The 22,714-nt window shown below is 41.2% G+C and overlaps 1 protein-coding gene across 2 annotated transcripts in view; it reads left to right on the top strand.

Moving 5' to 3' along the window:
• Nucleotides 1-22,714, top strand: part of ADAMTSL1 (ADAMTS like 1) — a gene marked incomplete at its 3' end in the record, with an annotated part of 475,788 nt that overhangs the window by 171,215 nt on the left and 281,859 nt on the right. For both annotated transcript variants that reach the window (XM_082260455.1, XM_082260456.1), the window contains exon 5: nt 18,832-18,958. In XM_082260455.1, coding sequence (XP_082116581.1) covers nt 18,832-18,958 — 127 coding nt within the window. The remainder of the gene's footprint in view (nt 1-18,831; nt 18,959-22,714) is intronic.

Raw genomic sequence — 22,714 nt, 5'->3', positions numbered from 1 at the left:
TAATAAAAACAAAAAAATAAATAAAAATTCCAAACATCTATCCCGTAGTTTGTAATCGCTATAACTTTTACGCAACCCAATTAAAATACACTTTTTGGGATTTTTTTTAACCAAAAATATGTGGCAGAATACAAATTGGCCTAAACTGATAAAAAAAATTAGATTTTTTAAATTTTTTTATTGGGAATGTTTTATAGCAGTAAGTAAAACATTGTCATAATTTTTTGCTTATAGCGCAAAATCTAAAAACCACAGAGGTGATCAAACACCACTGAAAGAAAGCTCTATTTGCGGGAAAAAAGGACATTAATTGTATTTGGGTACAGCGTCGCCCGACCGCGCAATTTTTTGTTAAAGTAACCAATGCAGAATCGCAAAAATATGGCCTGGTCATTAAGGGGGTAAACCTTCAGAAGGCTGAAGTGATTAAGGACCCAGCTGACAAGAAAGGGGAGGCTGTGGCACGCAGCATGTTTACTATGGATAGTTTGACATTGCGGCCAGTCTTTGCCTCAGCCCTGGTGTCTCAGACACTAACTGAATGGGCCAAGCTTTTGCGACAGTGCCTGGGGGGTGAGCAGTTCCCCGCTGCTTTTGTTGATTTAGTGGACCAGTTGGTGCATGGGCTGCAGTTTATTTGTGATGCAGCTTTGGATTCAGCTCCTGTTTCAGCGGTGGTGATTAGGCACGTGCTGTGGCTTAAGAATTGGTCCGCAGACCAAGCTTCTAAGAAAGCTTTTATTGATCTGCTCTATTGCCTGTTTAGGGCTACCCTGGATGACCTCATTAAGGGTATCACAGGGGGGGGAGAGTCCCTTCCTGCCATAGCCTAGGAAAGAGAAGGAGCCTCGTTGCCGATGGGGGCCCTCCTTCTAAGCACATAGAAATTTATTTTGTGCTTTTGGGACAGAGAATAAGGGAAATAGATCTTTCAAATCTTCTCAGGGAGGTTCCAAGCATCCTTGGTCTGGTAAGCCTAGAGCTAGCTTCTCCAGACCCGCAGACAAGACCCCTTCAGCATGAAGGTCTGCCCTCGCCCATTATTGGGGTGGGGGGACATCTTTGCTGGTTTATGGCCTCATGGACCTCCTTCATGAGTGTCATGGGGATCTACAAAATGATTATTTTGGGGGTGCCTAGATAGGGGGACAAAACGTGTCCTTTTCAGGTTTTTTTTAGGTCCTGACTCCTGAGTCCCTGTGTGTATTTAATTTCTGCAAAGGTACAGGTGATGTCCAAACTACCTAAGGTCCCCCCTATCCCTGTCCAGGGAATTGATTTACCTAGGTCTGATTCTAATTCTGACCAGGGTGGTCCTTCCTCAGGACAAACTTCAGTAACCACAGGCCGTGATTCACCGGCTGCTGTCACACAGATAGTTCTCTCTCCTATTTTGCATACAGGTTCTGAGTCTGGTGATATCCACATTCAAGACAGTTCTGTTTGCACAGTCCTACATGCAGCTCCTTTAGCAGGTTCGGCTCCACAGGAGGATACCAAGGTTTGTGGCGACATCACGGGTTCCTCTGTCAGACGCCGCAGGCGTCCAAGGGCCATGGTAAGGCCAGTATCATCCTCGACTCAGGCTTCTTCTGCGAGGAATCAAGGGTAAGGATCTTTCAATCAATCTGGTGGCCTTAAACGTTTCTTGGGGGCTTCCTCTCATAGAAGACCAGTTGTCCCAAAGGGCTGATCTACCATCCTGCTTTACAGTCGCTGGTTTTAATGGCTTAGTTATTGAAAGCCAGGTACTGAGGGATAGAGGTGGGTCCAGACCAGTGATCCTTACTATGGTGAAGTTGAGGAAGTTGTCTTCCAGCAAGATATACCATCATACGTGGAAAGCGTACATTTCTTGGTGTGAGTCGATTGGCGCTTATCCTAGATCCTTTTTTGTGGCTCAGATCTTAACCGTTCTTCAACAGGGCATTGGTTAAAAGTTGGCCTTGAGTACCATCAAGGTCCTGGGGTCTGCCTTGGCAATCTTTTTTCAGCAACCCCTAGCCATGCACTCTTTAGTTCACACCTTCATTCAGGGGGTTCAACGTGTAGTTCCAACTGTACGATCTCTTTTGCCGCCATGGGATTTTCAAATTAGTACTGTCGGTTCTCCAAAAAACTCCATTTGGGAATATTTAGGAGATTCTCTTGCCTACCTTATCCCAGAAGATGATATTCTTGGTGGTTATTACCTCGGCCCGCAGGGTATTGGAATTGGCAGCATTATCCTGTCGCTGTCCCTATTTGGAGGTCCTTATGGATAAAGTGTTTCTACATCTCTGTCAATCATTCCTGCCCAAAGTTGACTGTGACTTGCATTTGAATGAGGACATTGTGTTGCCTTCCTTGTGTCCCAAGCTGGCTCATCCCAGGGAATTTGCTTTGCATAACTTGGATGTGGTTCATGCGATTCAGGTGTATCTGGCAGCTACCAGTCCTTTCGGAGGTCAGACCTGCTTTTTTGTGGTTACAGTTGGACCAAGGAAAGGGCTGGCCGCTTCTTCAGCTACTGTCTCCAGATGGATCAGGCAGACAGTGACTCAGGCCTATTCCATTAAAGGTCAGATTCCACTTTTCCCTGTTATGGCTCATTCTATTTGGGCGCTGAGTACTTCTTGGGCCTTCCGTCATCAGGCGGATGCTTCTTTTGGCCGCAAAGTTTTGCAGGCTGCTGTTTAAGAGGGGTTGTTCCCTCTTGAGGGGTGTTTTTCTTTAAACTTTTATTTTTCAGACGGGGCTCCTGTGACCCGGTTAAGGTTCCTGTGTCCTGGTTAAGGGCTCTTATGTTTAGACTTGGGTTATTTTCCCCACCCCTCATTTTTCTTTTGGCACTGCTTTTGGATGTCCCAGTAGTTATGATTTATGGAGCGCTGGGTCCGTCGAACGAAAGAGAAAAAGGGATTTTTGTACTTACCGTAAAATCCATTTCTCTGAGTTAATCGATGGACACAGCACCTACCCCTCTATGGTGTTCTGATACTTCTAATTCTGTTTGCTACTAAACTGATTACTTAGAGCAGAGAGGGGGGTTATATACCAGCTGAGGGCAGCCCACGGTGTCCTCAGCTGTTTTTTTGTTCTACCTAGTCCTACTCCTGGTGGAGGCAAAATAACCCAGTAGTTATGGTTTATGGATTGCTCTGTCTGTTGATGAACTCAGAGAAATGAATTTTACGGTAACTAGAAAAGTCCTATTTTGTATGGAAAATTTGTTGACCTTTAATTAGTACCTTATTTATCCCAAATCATAGAACCTCATTTTGTGTATTGAGTTATTGGAAAGGGATGACTATTACCCCCTTTCTTTCTGTTAGATTGTAAATCTTAAAGGGAATATTTTTCTTTACTGTGTCAAGTCCCCGACACGCTGGAATGGACACATACTGTTCATGTGGGAGACAGTCCTATTTAACTTGTGTGTCAACAAACAGGACTTAAAGTGTAATGTGGCATGTCAGGTGCTCTGCTCTAACAAAGTCTACGACTATGCTCACTTATATGTATTTCACACTGCCAAAATGTACTCATAACGCTGCCAACAGAGATTAACTGTTACCCTTTTTCTTTATTTTCTGAAGATTTGCTATTACCAACAGCGAAACATACACGCTGTGTGCTATAACTATGATCTTTTCCTTATGAATGAAAAGCACGGTCATTGCAAATCTTTTGTCTAACACCCTGGTGGCAGGAAAGCAACTATTAGAAATTCTTAACACCCCCTTAAACTTTGTAATTATGCCTACCTTTCTGCTAGATCATGCTGGATGACAGTATAGTTATACAGAGCTGAGTAGGCATAGTTTCTGTTGCTTTATGGTACAGTGCCTTGCGAAAGTATTCGGCCCCTTGAACTTTGCAACCTTTTGCCACATTTCAGGCTTCAAACATAAATATATAAAACTGGTATTTTTTTTGTAAAGAATCAACAACAAGTGGGACACAATTATGAAGTGGAACGAAATTTATTGGATATTTCAAACTTTTTTAACAAATAAAAAACTGAAAAATTGGGCTTGCAAAATTATTCAGCCCCCTTAAGTTAATACTTTGTAGCGCCACCTTTTGCTGCGATTACAGCTGTAAGTCGCTTGGGGTATGTCACTATCAGTTTTGCACATCGAGATACTGAAATTTTTGCCCATTCCTCCTTGCAAAACAGCTCGAGCTCAGTGAGGTTGGATGGGGAGCGTTTGTGAACAGCAGTTTTCAGTTCTTTCCACAGATTCTCGATTGGATTCAGGTCTGGACTTTTACTTGGCCATTCTAACACCTGGATATGTTTATTTGTGAACCATTCCATTGTAGATTTTGCTTTATGTTTTTGATCATTGTCTTGTTGGAAGACAAATCTCTGTCCCAGTCTCAGGTCTTTTGCGGACTCCATCAGGTTTTCTTCCAGAATGGTCCTGTATTTGGCTCCATCCATCTTCCCATCAATTTTAACCATCTTCCATGTCCCTGCTGAAGAAAAGCAGGCCCAAACCATGATGCTGCCACCACCATGTTTGACAGTGGGGATGGTGTGTTCAGGGTGATGAGCTGTGTTGCTTTTACGCCAAACATAACATTTTACATTGTTGCCAAAAAGTTTGATTTTGGTTTCATCTGACCAGAGCATCTTCTTCCACATGTTTGGTGTGTCTCCCAGGTGGCTTGTGGAAAACTTTAAACAACACTTTTTATGCATATCTTTAAGAAATGGCTTTCTTCTTGCCACTCTTTCATAAAGGCCATATTTGTGCAGTATACAACTGATTGTTGTCCTATGGACAGAGTCTCAGCTGTAGATCTCTGCAGTTCATCCAGAGTGATCATGAGCCTCTTGGCTGCATCTCTGATCAGTCTTCTCCTTGTATGAGCTGAAAGTTTAGAGGGACGGCCAGGTCTTCGTAGATTTGCAGTGGTCTGATACTCCTTCCATTTCAATATTATCGCTTGCACAGTGCTCGATGGGATGTTTAAAGCTTGGGAAATCTTTTTGTATCCAAATCCGGCTTTAAACTTCTCCACAACAGTATCTCGGACCTGCCTGGTGTGTTCCTTGTTCTTCATTATGCTCTCTGCGCTTTAAACGGACCTCTGAGACTATCACAGTGCAGGTGCATTTATACGGAGACTTGATTACACACAGGTGGATTCTATTTATCATCATTAGTCATTTAGGTCAACATTGGATTATTCAGAGATCCTCACTGAACTTCTGGAGAGAGTTTGCTGCACTGAAAGTAAAGGGGCTGAATAATTTTGCACGCCCAATTTTTCAGTTTGTTATTTGTTAACGAAGTTTAAAATATACAATAAATTTCGTTCCACTTCATGATTGTGTCCCACTCGTTTTTGATTCTTCACAAAAAATTAAAATTTTATATCTTTATGTTTGAAGCCTGAAATGTGGCAAAAGGACGCAAAGTTCAAGGGGGCGGAATACTTTCGCAAGGCACTGTATATACGAAAGATAAATGGCCACACACACAGAAGAAAAGGTTTTGAATAATACATAGCAGCTAAAGACATGGATACTTTTCAAAACATTGCAGGTAAATAATCAAAATTGAGGACTTAGAGTTGGACAATCAGTAGTTCTGCCTGAACTCTGATCCTTTTCTTTAGCTGATATACCTAGATATTTGGTCACATTGCGAGGAGCATTGTTATTTGTATCATAGGTTAGTATTATAGCCATATTGTTTTCTTTATATTGAAACAAGTGCCTGCTGATTTTCACCCGTGCAATTATTTCTTCTCCTTTATTTTTAAAATGTTACAGTTGATATTTAATAGGGACATTTTTCAACAGCATTTCAGCTAAATCCTCTTTGGCCAGAGGTTGTGTAATAAATTACCCAGCAATACTGGGTGGGAAATGTCAGGGAATAACAATAATGACACTGATTACACTTGTGTAGATTAGGACTGGATAGAATCATGGCAAGTGGAACATTTGTTACTGTGCAGGCTTAATACAATTATTTGATTCCCTTGCAATGTTAGCTATTCTTGAGAAAGCGGGTACGCCTAAATACAAAGTTCACTGGGATAAACCAGAATGAAAGGTTATAGGAGGGTGTAACTTAAGTTTTAGGGATACGTATTTCCACATACTGATACATATATTTGTGTAATGTTAAAAGAAAAAACAAAAGTACAAATGCCCCTATCGGTCCTTGCATGGTGGTAGAAAAATGAAAGGGGTCTTATAGGACCCCATTCACACATCATGAAGTCTGTCACATTCATTCAATCTGTTTTATGTTCGGTGCTGAATCAGGTTTATTTGATGTATAGAAAAAACTCAACTAAACATGCTTCTCTGACAGGAAGTTCATAGAGAGATAAACTGCGGGAGGGTAGATTGGCATAGTGTCAAGGTCATACCTTGCCTTCCTGTTGGCAGCCATCTTGGACATGTGCAGACTGCTGCCTCCTATAAACTCTGATTGCATCATCCCTTGCCTGCTACCTGGGTGTTGCACAGTGATGGTGCTGCACACCTGACTATATCTATGACCTGATGGGTTGAGGTCCTTGCCCTTGCGTTTGTGCTCCAAGGTGCATCTCTGCTAGCAGTCTTCTGTTCTCTGTGTTCCTCCATGTATGACCTGGCTTGGCTGACGACTCTCCTGGCTCTCGACCCCACATCGGCAAACGAGCCTACATCAGTAGACTACCCGCTTCTGGACTTGACCCCGGCTTGTTCCTGCTCTCACCTCCCCTCTCTTGCTGTGCGTTTATTATTGTTTGCTCCAATAACTTGCTTTATTTTACCTGCATCCCATATGGCCTGGTTTCCTGGCACCCTAACAGTACGCAAGAGCCATGAATCCTGATGATGCAGGTGCTTCTTTGCTCCCCATGCTGGTTACCAGGCTCGATCAACAAGATCACCTTTTGGGTCAGTTCGCTCAGGCATTGCTGACGTTGCTCGCATGCATAGCGCACCTTGTTCCTGGTGCTGCTAGGCCAGTGGTTCCTCCTGTTGTTGCACCTGTTGCTGCTCCTGTTTCCGCTCCTGCTCCTGCAGTTGCAGCTGGAGTCGCTGTTACCAGAGGGATGACTGGTTCAGCCACCCTTCCCAGCGCTATGGGGATGAACCAAGTCAGTGTCGTGGCTTCCTAAACCAAGTGGGCATTTATTTTGAGATTCTTCCTCAGGCGATTCCCTCTGACAGGTCCAAGGTGGGATTCCTAAACTCGTTGCTCTCAGACAAGGCCTTGGCCTGGGCAAATCCCTTATGGGAGAATGATAATTCTGTGATACTTGATTACCTGAGTTTTGTTGCCTCCATTTGTAGGGTATTCTATGTGCCTGCTCGCTCTGCCTCTGCTGCAAAGCTGCTCCTGTCCATTCAACAGGGTATATGAACCATTGCAGAGTATTACATTGAATTTCGTTCCCTGGCAGCAGAAGTAGGCTGGAATAATGAGGCTCTGGTGGCTGTCTTCTCTCATAGTCTCTGCATTGAAGGACAAGATTGCAGATCTCTCTGACGAGCTCAAGGCTCTCGTTTCCTTCCTGATTTTGATCGATACCAGGCTCAGGGAGAGACCGTCGTTAAGGGGAGTGCCTGCGGAGGCTGCCTACCAGATTGACTCCTACGTTTTCTTTCCCACCCATATCTCCCTCACCTCCCCCACCTCTTGGGGATGGTGCGTCTGGCTGTGAACCCATGCAGCTGGGGTTCACTCACCTTTCCAAGGCTGAATGGACCTTTAGGAGGAGGGAGTGCTGGTGCCTGTATTGCAGTCTTGGTGGGTATTTCCTGAAATCTTGTCCGACCCTTCCGGGAAACGCTTGCTCCTAAGGTCCTGTCGGGGCAGATCTTAGGTGAAATTTTCTCGTCCCCAGTTTTCCATAATGATAAGCTAATCACAGTTGTCCTCACCTGGGCAGCGGGTTCGGTGGTTACACAGGTGTTGGTAGACTCTGGTGCTGGCGGTTATTTTATTGACAGTACGTTTGCTACTGCAAATTCCATACCCTTTCAGCCTCGTGTTTCTCCACTAGTTATCGAGGCAGACCCCTACAACCACAGGCACAGGCTACTCACGAGACTGTTCCGGTTGATATGCTGATAGGGGCTGTTCACAGGGAGTCGACCTGTTTCCAGGTTATTTCGTCCCCACACTACTCTGTTGTTTTGGGGTACCCTTGGCTTCAGAAACACTATCCGACCTTTGATTAGCAGTCGGTCGAGATCATCTCTTGGTCTCCACAGTGTGGCGCTGTTTGTATCAGTGGGTCTGTTAAGGTACTTTGTACCTCCTCAGATTCAGTGTTGCCTACTGAATATCGTGAGTATCAAGCTTTATTTGACAAGGTGCGCGCTGGTACTCTTCCTCCTCATCGTCTGTACGATTGTGCCAAAGACTTGCAACCTGGTGCCATTCCCCCACATGGCAGGGTTTATCCTCTCTCAGTTGTGGAGAATAAGGCCATGGAGAAGTACGTTGCAAATGCGTTTGCTTGGGGGCACATTTGCAAGTCCACTTCTCCAGCAGGTGCCGGTTTTTTCTTCAGAAAGAAAAAAGGGGGATGAGTTGAGACCTTGCATTGATTATAGGTGCCTCAATCGCATCACGAATGCATGCCCGATTCCATTGATTACTGAATTGTTAAACTGCCTCAAGGGAGCAACGGTCTTTACCAAGCTTGACCTTACGGCCGCGTATAACCTCATAGGGATCAAGGAGAGCGACGAGTGGAAGACCGCATTTAATACCAGAACCAGTGATTACGAATCTCTGGTGATGCCCTTTGGCTTGTGCAATGCGCTCCCTGTCTTCCAGGTGTAAGTAAATTATGTCTTTTGTGATATGCTGCAGCAATGCGTGGTAGTCTATTTGGACGACATCTTGATTTACTCGGACTCGCCCCAGTGGTATCCGTTACATTCAGCGTTTCCCTTATTTTTGGGACTGTTAGAGGTATTTGCACTTTTGTCTTTTTCTTTCAGTATTGGTCTATTGAATAGTGGGGACATTCCTCAGGCAGTGGCTATTAGCTGTAATACCTCTACTAAAGCCCTGATTCAGAGCACCATGCTTGTTTTATGTGTATTCTTATGCTTTGTCATATATTTGAATTAACAGTTTAAATTTTGCAGTAAAAAAATTGTTTCTACTGTGTCTTATTTGGAACATAAGCCACATAATAATATTTATATTTTGCTAGCATGCCTACTTATTTTTTGTATGGAATTAAGTATATTGTCAAGTTAAAGGAAGAGTTAATATCCATAATATTTTTGTTAGGTGTTTGAAAAGTAAATATTTAAGAAAAAAAGGTACGATCCAATGGTGTCCAATCAGTAAATTTAGGCAGCTTCTGGGTTTCGAGGTACACCTCCCTCCAAGTAAACCGCCCTCTTTCTAACACTGCCATTGAAAAGTCATTGTTTTACTGTTACTCTTGCATTCCCTGTTTTTAGGAAAAGCACAGAGAATGAACCGATAAAACCATGTTTTACTGACCGTGGTGTGTGCTTGCTGTGAAATATAAGAAGATGGTGAGTGATTCTTTCCATCAGCATATCTCAGTAACCAAAATATCCCTAAGTACCAAATTAGAAGATTTTTGGTCTCAGTCTCACAATGTAGTCCTTCCAAAAAGACAGTCAAGCCTCAGCACTCACCCTATTTGGAATGGTAATTCTAGCGATGCTGTTCTCCTTGCGTGGGGAATCTCAAAATCTTTAAAAACAGAAAAATGGAGGGCACAAACGCCTAGTGCATTACCTTAAACACAAATGAAAATTTATTAGAAAATGCTAAAAGCATACTTATAAACATGAATGGATAAAACGTATGTCATACACAACTCCAGTATCAAGTAAGCTGACACGTTTTGGGAGACAAGCTTCCCTCACAATGTAGTCCTGCCTGGTGTTTAGTCCTAGGCTTAAGGTCATCTATCTATCTCAGCTCTAGAATTATGTATTTAGAATTTTTCTATGATGTTAGAATTTTTCTTCTTTTATACTAAGCTTGGTTAACTTATTTATAAGTAAAATAAATAGGCTGTGTATGGGTCCTTTCACGCGGTCTGCATTCCGTTGCAGACTGTGCTCTGCTCAGCGGGGATTGATCCACCGTTCCCCACTGAGCCAGAGGATGACGGCTCCATCCCCGCACTGTGTGCGGAGAGGGAGGTGTCAGAGCCCCGCTGCTCTCTATGGGGAATCGGATGAGAGCAGACTGCCTGTCGATCCCCTGGACGATGGAAAATAGGGTTTCCATCCGACCGGATTTCACGGACAGGATCACATGCGGATGGCAGCGGGTGTCAGCGGACATGTCTCCGCTGACATCCGCTGCCCCACAGGGATGCATGGAGGATCCAATCAGATCCGCCTAAAAAACTGACAGGCGCATCTGATCGGACCGCCCGTGTTAAAGGGCCCTAACTATGTAAATGATCAAATAAGCAAGCAAACAAAATATAGTTTTAGTAGTAATTAGGAAAATATTTATTTTTTCATATGAACCTTTAAAAAAGAATGGCAAAAACTGGCTAACAAGAGAATGATGAAAATTACTTAATTAGGGCTTAGTTAGGGGTTACTTTTTGAGTAATGAGGGGTCAAACAAATAACTATAATGATTTTTTGTCATTTATTTTAGTTTCTTTTTTAAGGTTTGTGAGATTTGTGTGTGTTATATTGTTTTATATTAATAATATTTTTATGCACAATTACACATTTGATAAATAACTGAAAGGCACTACGACGGTTTTTGCCGGTTTCTCCTTGGAGATATTTCCCAATCCTATTTGTCCTGACAGGAAAGACAAAAGTTACCTGATAAGACAAAGGCAGCAATAAAAACCCAACAGAAGCTCAACCTCTTCTGCTTTCCAAAATTGCTTTCCAAACTGCTCTCCAGTTTGTCTAGAGTCGGGCCTTAATAATTTAGCAATTCAACATAGACCCAGAAAAAAATGCATAAGGTCCGAATAAGGGAATTGTCCCCTACTGGGCCCCATATGTGTGTAGACTTTCTAGGCACATCACAAGACAACTGTAATTATAAAAGTTACAATTTTATTACAATATAGTTAAAAGTAAAACATGTTGGATGTGGCACATGGAAAGCTCTTATTTAGTTTATGACTAATTCAACATAATCACTCGAAGAAAATACTTGGTATGAACGTACTAAATCAGAAGAGGACAAAGTCAATATTTAACATCAAAGCAACATAGTTAAATCTCATCACATCTGTAACAATCAGCCTTAGGGTCCTTTCACATGAGCATTTCGATCTGCCGATCCCCGCTGAGCAGGCGGATGACAGGTCCATCTCCGCTTACTTTGCAGAGGCGGAGCTGTCAGATCCCCGCTCTCCTCTATGGGAGATCGAATGAAAATGGACCGCCTGTCCATTTTCATCCGATCCTTTCTGATCCGATCCTCCAGACGGATGGAAAATAGGGTTTCCATCCGTCTGGATTTCACGGACAGGATCAGATCAGATAGCAGCGGACATGTCACCGCTGACATCCGCTGCTCTAAAGAGGTACATGGAGCGTCTGATCAGGTCGACCTGAAAAAACTGACAGGTGGACCTGATCGGAAAGCCCATGTGAAAGGGGCCTTAAGCCTTCACCATCTTCTGGCGATTTCTCAGCACTGCAGCTCAGGTCTCTGCAGTGCACACCTGCTGTAATCAGGGAGGCCTAATTAAGGCTCGTACACGCTATAAGAAAATCGGTTGAGAATTTTCGTCCAAAGAACTTTCGTATGATTTTCGTATAGTGTGTACACAACTTTCTACAGCTGATTCCATCCTTCTGAATGAAAATTTCCCGAAGGGACAAGCTCCAAAGTTTTTCTCGTACGGGAACAAATTATATCCGCTTAATGTGTACCGTTTTTGTACAAGAAAAATTAGAAAGGAAAGACTATGTATGATCAGAAACAATAAATGACAAAAAAAGCCTTTGTCGTATGAGAATTTTCATACAGATTTTCTTTGATAGTTTGCTATCTTTCTTTGATAGCAAGATGCTTTCTTTGATCCATTTGCTGTGAAACAAGAAAAATTGGAAAATCATTCGCCAGATTTTCTTATAGTGTGTACCCCACTTTAAACTCTGACACATTCAGGCGGTGCCTAATCAACAGGTTGGCCTGTCTGTTAATTTTCTGTATACTTTTGCAAATTGCTTGTACTCAGTTAGTGTATGATTATTCTGATCATCGGACTGTCTCTGCTGTTGTTAGTTTTTGTTTAATTTACATGTCTGGAACCTGGACTCTGTTTAGGATAAGCTTGTCTGCATCTGATTTGGCCATCAGCATGCTGACTGCTACAGTGCTATTTGCTCTGACCATCTGTCTGTGAACTTATGGTGCTTTAGCATCTGTCCTGCCTGTTAGTTGGCTCCCACCCCTGGAGACACAGTAGGTCCACTGAACTCCATAACACCACTTCACTTAACTTAAGTGTTTCAATCATACTTTTCACAGCCAATAGTGGGAGCATCAAGTGTATTCAGGGCGATGTCTCTCACATCTAGTAGAAGCATTCAAAAGTGACATCATTGCATAGTATTCTGATGCGGTAGGACATCTGAAAACACTGGGAGTATTCTATAAACAAAGCTTGGCTATATAGTAAATGTCATAGATGCAGTAACGTTTCTAACTACGTATAAAGGCTATGTGGCCACCAGGAAATGTTCTGATAGCAGAAAATGATGATGTGAGAATTACTACCCTACATTTGCAGGTGTATGAGTGAAGCAGGAAAGTCAAGAAGGATTAGAACTAATTATCTAATTACTGTCTACATCATAACTCCAGCAATTAAAGTATAAAACATTACTCACAAGAATATATATACAAAGCATCAATTTTAAGGCAAACAACATTTCAAATAAATTATATTCAGGCCATCATGAACGACTTCCACCTGATGAACCAAGAAAGAATCTAGAAACAAATTGTAGAACAAATGCTGTGTTTATACAACAAGTTTGGTTTCAGGGTGCTTATGTTTAAGAGCATGATAAAGAACATTTCTGAACACAATCAGAAAGAGACTGTGTTTGCTTGGTGATGCTAATTGCATAGTATCCCCCTGTGCCACTGCCTCATCCTTCTTCTTGCCTCATCATCTCCAGTTGCATGGGGTCAGCCAAGGTACAGCAGTAGCTAAAGATGTGGGACTGCCTGAGGCCAAAAGGAATAAGGGCCTCTGTCAGGGAGAAGAAAGGGGTCAATCCTTAAAACAAGGCAGCTAAAAGAGCAGTTGTTAAACAAACACACAAAAACAACTGTGGGCCAAGTATGCTATTACATGTTTGACACAAGCGCAAATAAAGAAGTTTAATCAAGTGCGCGGGAACCAGCATGGCTTTCAAGGCCTCTATCACTGGAAGCAGGCAGCAGTCTGTTTTGTGCCTTATGACTGTGATTTCATTGAATATGACAGCTTGCATTTAGCCAAAGAATTTTTTGCATCACCGGTGTATTTTTGTGCAAAGATGGATTAAAATATATGAGCAAATTCAGGTAAAACGAGGTAAGAATAACACAAATCTATAAACAAAGGAAACACATACATAGTGCAGACCAGCAGTTAAGGGAATGGTGTACATTGATGCTACGTTCATAGTAATAGTCATTATGCTCATGCAAATTTCATTATTTTACTCTTGTAAAAGTATGTTACAGGGTGTCAGAAATGAATACAATCAATTTTGATTTAAAGAGAACCAGTGACAAGTGAATAATCTGAATCTCCCCTTTAGATTTATAATCCTGTTTATATATACCCCTAAGGTCTACAGACTTACATTTGTTAAAACATATGTTATAATCTACATCCTTGTATTGGTTTATCTGTTCCACTTCTTGAAAACTTTGTTAAAACAATAAATATATATTCAACCATAATCCTGTTTATTTGCCTATCTACAGTGGGGATCAAAAGTTTGGGCACCCCAGGTAAAAATTTGTATTAATGTGCATAAAGAAGCTAAGGAAAGATGGAAAAATATCCAAAAGGCATCAAATTACAGATTAGACATTCTTATAATATGTCAACAAAAGTTAGATTTTATTTCCATCATTGACACTTTCAAAATTACAGAAAACAAAAAAATGGCTTCTGCAAAAGTTTGGGCACCCTGCAGAATTTATAGCATGCACTGCCCCCTTTGCAAGGCTGAGACCTGCCAGTGTCATGGATTGTTCTCAATCATCCTCTGGGAAGACCAGGTGATGTCAATCTCAAAGGTTTTAAATGCCCAGACTCATCTGACCTTGCCCCAACAATCAGCACCATGGGATCTTCTAAGCAGTTGTCTGGAAAACTGAAACTGAAAATAGTTGACGCTCACAAAGCTGGAGAAGGCTATAAGAAGATAGCAAAGCGTTTTCAGATGTCAGTATCCTCTGTTCGGAATATAATTAAGAAATGGCAGTCATCAGGAACAGTGGAAGTTAAAGCAAGATCTGGAAGACCAAGAAAAATATCAGACAGAACAGCTCGCAGGATTGTGAGAAAAACAATTCAAAACCCACGTTTGATTGCACGATCCCTCCAGAAACATCTGGCAGACACTGGAGTTGTGGTACACTATTCCACTATAAAGAGATACTTGTACAAATATGGTCTTCATGGAAGAGTCATCAGAAGAAAACCTCTTCTGCGTCCTCACCACAAAAACCAGCGTTTGAACTTTGCAAATGAACATATAGACAAGCCTGATGCTTTTTGGAAACAAGTTCTGTGGACCGATGAGGTTAAAATTTAACTTTTTGGCCGGAATGAGCAAAGGTACGTTTGGAGAAGAAGGGGCACAGAATTTAATGAAAAGAACCTCTGTCCAACTGTTCAGCATGGGGGTGGATCAATCATGCTTTGGGGTTGTATTGCAGCCAGTGGCACAGGGAACATCTCACGAGTAGAAGGAAAAATGGATTCAATAAAATTTCAGCAAATTTTGGATGTTAACTTGATGCCATCTGTGAAAAAGCTGAAGTTAAAGAGAGGATGGCTTCTGCAAATGGATAATGATCCTAAACACACCTCGAAATCCACAGGGGATTACATCAAGAGGCGTAAACTGAAGGTTTTGCCATGGCGTTCACAATCTCCTGACCTCAACATAATTGAAAATCAATGGATAGACCTTAAAAGAGCAGTGCGTGACAGACAGCCCAGAAATCTCAAAGAACTGGAAGACTTTTGTAAGGAAGAATGGGCAAAGATACCTCAAACAAGAATTGAAAGACTCTTGGCTGGCTACAAAAAATGTTTACAAGCTGTGATACTTGCCAAAGGGGGCAGTACAAGATATTAATTCTGCAGGGTGCCCAAACTTTTGCAGACGCTATTTTTTTGTTTTCTGTTATTTTGAAAGTGTAAATGATGGAAATAAAATCTAACTTTTGTTGACATATTATAAGAATGTCTAATCTGTAATTTGATGCCTTTTGGAGATTTTTCCATCTTTCCTTGGCTTCTTTATGCACATTAATACAAATTTTTACCTGGGGTGCCCAAACTTTCGACTGTATAGATGATATAGAAATGTGGGGGAACACAGATCCGGCACCTCCAGCACTGAATATATGTAATAGCAAGGGGTGTATTGATGCTGGCTGCTGGGGAAGCTATTGTTGCTGGGTGGTCTAGTTGCTGGAAGGGATCTACTATTGAGGGAGAGATCTATTATTGCTGGCTGCCCGAGGGTCTATTGATGCTGGCTGCTGGGAGATCTGTTGTTGCTCCTGGGGGTCTATTGTTGCTGGGGTGGATCTCTTGTTGCTTCGGGTGGTATTTTGTTGCGGGTAGTCCATTATTGCTGTTTGTGGAAGGAAGGGGGTGTCTATTGTCGTGTGGGGGAACTATTGTTGTTAGGTGGGATCTATTGTTTGAGGACCTATTGTTGTTGGGATGGGGTCCATTGTTGCTGGAGGGAGTCTATTGCTGCGTGAGGGATCTATTGTTGCTGGCTCCAGGGGGTCTATTTTACTGCTTTTCTTGTTATTAGACAAGAATGAATTCCATACAAATTTGTAGCACCGCAAATTATACTTGTGGCAGTACTGGGAGGTGGGTAGGGGGTGGAACCAAGGGAGAGTGCTGATTATTTCTGCAATAATATATCTCCTCTAAACGAATCACACTATTTATTTGAAACAAATATATTGCATGTGCATAATAATTATGTGTTCCTACAAAAATACAGGTCTACAAAAAATACAGGTCCACAAAAAAGCTTATTTGCTGACATTGTTGTTGAACAACACCTGTATATTACAACATCGGTAAATATAAGAATTTTCAAAATTAAATGATATTTAGGTGTTTTTTTTTAACCTTGATTCAGACTTATGTTTGTCTCCCTCTATGAGTAATGATTATTGCCCATTACACTCAATTGACTCCACCATTGTCTCGAGAAAAAAACCTTGCACAATTGTTAAAGGAGAAAACAAAGAATAGAAAACAACAATTTTTAAAAAGGTTCTAAACTGAAGAGTCTACAGTGCAAAGTTTAGCTGTAAATATTATAAGTCAATAACTGTACTCCATAATATCATTATAGTTTGTTCCCATATATTTAGGCCTGAGTACTGATTTACTGTAAACAATCTGTTCTACCAGTGTTTTTTCCTTCTTAATCTGTTGTTTATGTGGATTTCCAGAAATAGAAGCATATACATTGCATCCGAAAAGTATTCACTTTTTCCACATTTTGTTATGTTACAGCCTTATTTCAAAATAGATTAAGTTCATTATTTTCCTCAAAATTCTACAAATAATAGACCATAATGACAACGTGAAATAAGTATTTTTGAAATCTTAGCAAATTTCTTAAAAATAAAAAAAATAAAAAAAAAAACGTCATGTGCATAAGTATTTACAGCCTTTGCTCAATACTTTGTTGAAGCAACTTTGGCACCAATTAGAGCCTTAAGTCTGATACAAGCTTGCCACACCAATTTTTAGGCAGTTTCTCCCATTCTGCTTTGCAGAATCTCTCAAGCTCCATCAGGTTGGATCATCAGTGCACAGTCATTTTCAGATCTCTCCAAAGATGTTTAATCAGGTTCAAGTCTGGGCTCTGACTGCACCACTTAAGGACATTCACACAGTTGTCGCGTAGCCAATCCTTTTTTGTCTTGGCTGTGTGCTTAGGATCATTGTCCTGTTGAAAGATGAACCTTCGTCCCAGTCTGAGGTCCAGAGCGCTCTGGAGCAGGTTTTCATCAAGGATGTCTCTGTACATTGCTGCATTCATCTTTTCCTCGTTTCTGGCTAGTCTCCCAGTTCCTGCTGCTATAAAACATCCCCACAGCATGATGCTGCCACCACCATGTTTCACTGTAGGGATGGTATTGGCCAGTTTCCTTTAGACATGAGGCTTGCCATTCAGTCCAAAGAGTTCAATCTTTGTTTCATCAGACCAGAGAATTTTGTTTCTCATGGTCTTAGAGTCCTTCAGGTACCTTTTGGCAAACTCTAGGTGGACTGTCATGTGCCTTTTACTGAGGAGTGGTTTTCGTCTGGCCACTCTATCATACAGGCACGATTGGTGGAGTGCTGCAGAGATGGTTGTTCTTCTGGAAGGTTCTCCTCGCTCCACATTGAAATGCTTGAGCTCTGTCAGAGTGACCATCAGGTTCTTGGTCACCTCCCTGACTAAGGCCCTTCTCCCCCGATTGCTCAGTTTGGCCAGGTGGCCTGCTCTAGGAAGAGTCCTGCTGGTTCTAAACGTCTTCCATTTAAAGATGATGGGGGCCACTGTGCTCATTGGGACCTTTAATGCTGCAGAAATTGTTCTGTACCCTTCCCCAGATCTGTACCTCGATACAATCCTGTCTCGGAGGTCTACAGACAATTCATTGGACTTGGGCTTGGCTTGTGCTCTGACATGCACTGCTAATTGTGGGACCTTATATAGACAGGTGTGTGCCTTTCCAAATAGTTTCCAATTAACTTGATTTACTACAGGTGGACTTCAATCAAGTTGTAGAAATATCTCAAGGATGATCAATGGAAACAGGATTCATCTGAGCTCAATTTTGGGTGTCATGGCAAAGGCTGTGAATACTTATATACATGTGATTTATTTGTTTTTTTTATTCTTAATAAATTTTCAAAGATTTCAAACAAACGTCTTTCATGTTGTCATTATGGGGTATTGTTTGTAGAATTTTGAGGAAAATATTTAAATTAATCCATTTTGGAAAAAGGCTGTAAAAATAACAAAATGTGGAAAAAGTGAAGCTCTGTGAATACTTTTCGGATGCACTGTAAATGTAGCAAATATGTAAAATTACATGAAACCAAACACTGCTGTTTTAAGAGGTATGGAATCAAACACTCAATTTTGTCCCTGCAGCTAAACCAACTAAGATGAGACCAAATCAGTATATTTTTTTTAAACAGCTAATTCCATGACAGTGTAAATGATGCTTTACATTAAAGAATGTGAAATTTAGTGGCAACACAAGAACCCAGTAGCCATTAGTTTAAGTACTGTTAGACCAGGAGTAAGGTTAGGGCTACATTTATTGTCCACTGTGAATGTACAGCTGTGTTAGGTATCCAGCCTTTTATTTGCATTCATATCTGTTTTACTGTACATTGCCTCTGCATTCGGTAATGTTTCCCAAGAAGCCAGTGAAGTGAGACCTGTAATTTCCCATAAAACCAGACTGTGTTTTTTTATTTGCTCTGGCAAAATCATTTGTTTCACATTCCGCTGTACATTCAGTGTCAGCTCAGATGAAGATCTGGGTTAAATGTGTTACTTGGTCCATGTCATAGTCTATAGGTCTCCTGATACCTCTCTCTTTTTGTTGGCAGATTGTTGGTTGTGACCACCAGCTAGGAAGCACTGCAAAGGAGGATAACTGTGGAGTGTGCAATGGAGAAGGGTCCACCTGCCGACTGGTTCGGGGACAGTACAAGTCACAACTCTCTGCAAATAAGTGTAAGTGCTTGTTACCTTCAGGCGACTTCACTCTTTACTGTTAAATGCCAAACATGTACTAATTTTTCAGATCTTTCAGATTTACATGTAAATGATATTTTATTGACATGAATATTTTTATAAATGTGTTTGTAACATGAGGGCAGCCAAATTTGCTCATTTCACACTCATTCTGTTTTGCAGTGATGAACAATAGTTGTACTATATTGTTGTTTCTCACAAAGAACCTACCAAGTGACTAATATAGTGAGGCTGTTTTACTAAGAAAGTTGAGAACTGTCCCTCAAAAAACTGTGCAAATAGTCTCTTCACTTTTCCAAGCATGTGAAAACGTCTATGTGTAATTGGGTATTCAAAGTGAACAGGAATTTGCTTTTCACTTGATTAGATAATTGAAATTAATTTTCACATAGTTTTTTGAGTGAATATTCTCAACTCCATAGTAAATTAGCCCATTTACCTCAGCAGCTCGTAAGCAGTTTTTGAAACTAAGGGTGGCCATACATGGATGGGAATATGACTAATTTAGCAGGGAGTGGATAAATTTTGATCCATGTATGGAGGCTGGTTTATTTATTTCAGGTACTTATGTAGTGCTGACAATTTACGCAGTGCTTTACATCTATACTGTACATTCACAACAGTCCCTGCCCTCAAGGAACTTACAATCTACAGTATGGTCCCTAACTCAGATTCATACACATACTAGGGCCAATCTAGACAGGAGTCAATAAACCCACCAGCATGTCTTTGGAGTGTGGGAGGAAACCCCATGCAGGCAGTGATGTAGTTGGGATTCGAACCAATGACCCTAGTGCTGCCATACAGAAATGCTAATAACTTATCTACTGTGGCTGGTTGTACAGAAGTTAATCTGCCAATCGACTTCTGTACAGCCAGCCTGTCGGGTTTTCCCCAAATGATCAGTGCCGCTGACTATAGCCAGTGGCACTGATCAGTTTATTCTGAGGGCAGGAGAGGATTGCTCTGACAGTGGGGAGGATTCCCTCATCCACCTTGAATGTGTGGATGGGGGAATTGGCTCATTTTTTTTTCCATTTTTTTCTGGATGAAGAAAAAAAAAGACTAATGTATGACCAGGTTAATTGTAGCAGCTTGTTGACTCTGTCGCTATACAGTATGTGGGAGGATTAGAATACCTGTCTGGTTTTTACAGCTATTCAAGGCTCTGTTGGAGAGATTTTCCATGACTCACTGTCCTGGTCACAACAATTTTATCAGACACGATGTAAGGGAAATTCTGCAATAAGGACACAGACAGAAATAAAAATCTAACTATTGTTCTATCCTTTCCCTACTCTACTAAGGTAGAATATGTATTGGCAAAAAAGCCATCTCCTGTAAAATTGCTTTCCTATCCTGCTAACAATGTGTTACTGATTGTACACTGCCACACATGAGCAGAGTACAATCCTGTCATCTGTGAAATATTGGACAATTTAACTTCCATGAGTGGGAGTTAAAGGGTAACGTCACTTTCATGGGGGACCTTTATTTAGTATGTTCTTAAAATAGGAGTGCTTTAGGAACATACTAAAAAAAAAAAGGTATTGGCCAGTGCATTCCAACAAAAGAGCTAAAATAAACCCTGGGTGGCTAAACTTTTACAACAAATGTAAAAATGCATATAAAAACAAAAGTAAAAAGGCCTTCAAAAAATACAAAGCTGAGGGTTTATTGTCAGCATTCCAACATTAGAAAGAATGCAATAAGAAATGTAAGAACACAATCAAGGCAGCTAAGATAGGACACAAAAAGCACACAGCAGAAGAGAGTAAAAAAAAAAAAAAAAAAAGAAATTATTTAAATATATAAATAGTAAGAAAGTGAAGCCAGAACATATTGGGCTGGGCCATAAAGGATGATGAAGGGAATTTGGCTATTAACGTCCCTAGCGGTATTAATATAGAGTACCAAAAGCAGTAACCCCCAGCCACACTCGGGATTACCCGACAATAAAACTCACCTTCCCATGCGATCCCTCGCCGTCCTTTCCCTGTCCACCAGGCATCCTCACGCTGTCCTCCCGCTGTGTGCTCGGCCAATGCCGTCACCTGTCTTCCGCTTCCCTTCTCTGCGAGTGCCACAACGCAGGGGAGTGGAACCAGTGACAATTTCAAAAATGTAAATAAAACAAATGACGTGTTACAAAGTTGTGATCCTAATGTATTACACTGTATCAAGCCATTTCACCACAGGATTTTACCTGGTGGCTTTTCCAATGCCCTGCCTGTGCTTTTCCAGTTCTTTGTGCCTGGAAAATTGAGAATAATCATGGCGTCCAAAAAGCGTCCTAAGTCTAACGGCCTGCAAGGGCATGCTCAGCTGGGTGCAATACATTGCCTCAAAGAGGGCATGATTTGATGTAAAATCCTACATGCTATGCAAATCGACAACTGGCTACTTTTGGAATTCAGTGATATACACTGTAAAAGGAACAAAATTTGATGAAATTAGAATAGCAACATCTTCTGTTCTTTCACAAATTGAGTCATTGCTAAACCAGGGCTATTGTGTAACAACTGACAACTTTTATACATCTCCTGAACCTTATGAGGTTCTACTGCACAACAAAACTGATGCCTATGAAACCTTAAGGGCTAACAGATGCGACATGTCACCATTGTATGGCAAAAAGAAGCTCAAGACAGGAGAAATGGTTGCCTGGCAGAAAGGCAAAATTATGGCAATGCGATGGAGGGACAAGAAAGATGTGTGCCTAATGAGTACAGTGCATAACACCTCCACTGTTATGGTAGGCATGAAAGGTGGGAAAGAAGTCATGAAGGCCACAAGTAGTGACAGACTACAACAACACCATTGGAGGTGTCGACCAAGCAATGACATACTACCCAGCTATGAGGAAGCAGCAAAAAAAAAATACTAGAAGAAGATCTGCAGACATCTTCTTAAACAATGCTTGTGGAATGCATAAATTCTGCTGAAAAAAAGAGTGACAAGCCTGTGATTCATGCAGACTTTATTTGGAAAGTTGCCGAACACCATCAATGGCTGTGAACAGATCTGGATGTCATGCTGTTGGCGTTGTCAACCCGGAACGCCTGACTGGTCGTCACTTCATGGACTACATTCCACCAACTGAGAAAAGTCAGCACCTACAAGGATGTGCATAGTTTGTTGCTCGAAGAGAGATGACAGTGGAAGGAAAATAAGAAGAGAAACCAGATCCTATTGTCCCGATTGTGACGTCGACTTTGTGCATTCCCATGTTTCAAAATATTTCATACCCGAGATATTTACTAAACCTTTATTACAGTGACTAGTAATATCGAACCTCTTGTTTGTACACATTTCAGTGTTTTTGGTTTGATTATATTATTGAATAAAATGTGTTATTATTATATTATAATTTATGATTTCATGTTTCAAACTTTAATACCCGGGATGTCTACTAGACTCTTGTTTGGACAGATTTAATTGAATTTTTCCTAAGACCACTTTTAGCACTTTTAGCACAAAAATTCTGACATAATCAGACCACCAGGGAGGTTAAGGACAGAGAGAAGACAAAGATTCTGAATAAATTCTTCTCCTCAGTCTTCACAAAAGAAACGGGGGATACAGTAACCTAGACTGTTATGTTAATGTTAATAACATGTCACAGGAAGCACCCTCATGATTAACAGAAGGCAGACTACGAATTAGACTTGAAAAACTTAACATAAATAAGTCACTTGGACCAGATGGCTTACACCTGAGGGTCCTTAAGGAACT

This window comes from Pelophylax lessonae (genome assembly GCF_965119305.1).
Source record: "Pelophylax lessonae genome assembly, chromosome: 1".
NCBI lineage: Eukaryota > Metazoa > Chordata > Amphibia > Anura > Ranidae > Pelophylax > Pelophylax lessonae.
The sequence above is the reverse complement of the archived record's forward strand: the minus strand, read 5'-3'. Positions and strand labels throughout refer to the sequence as shown.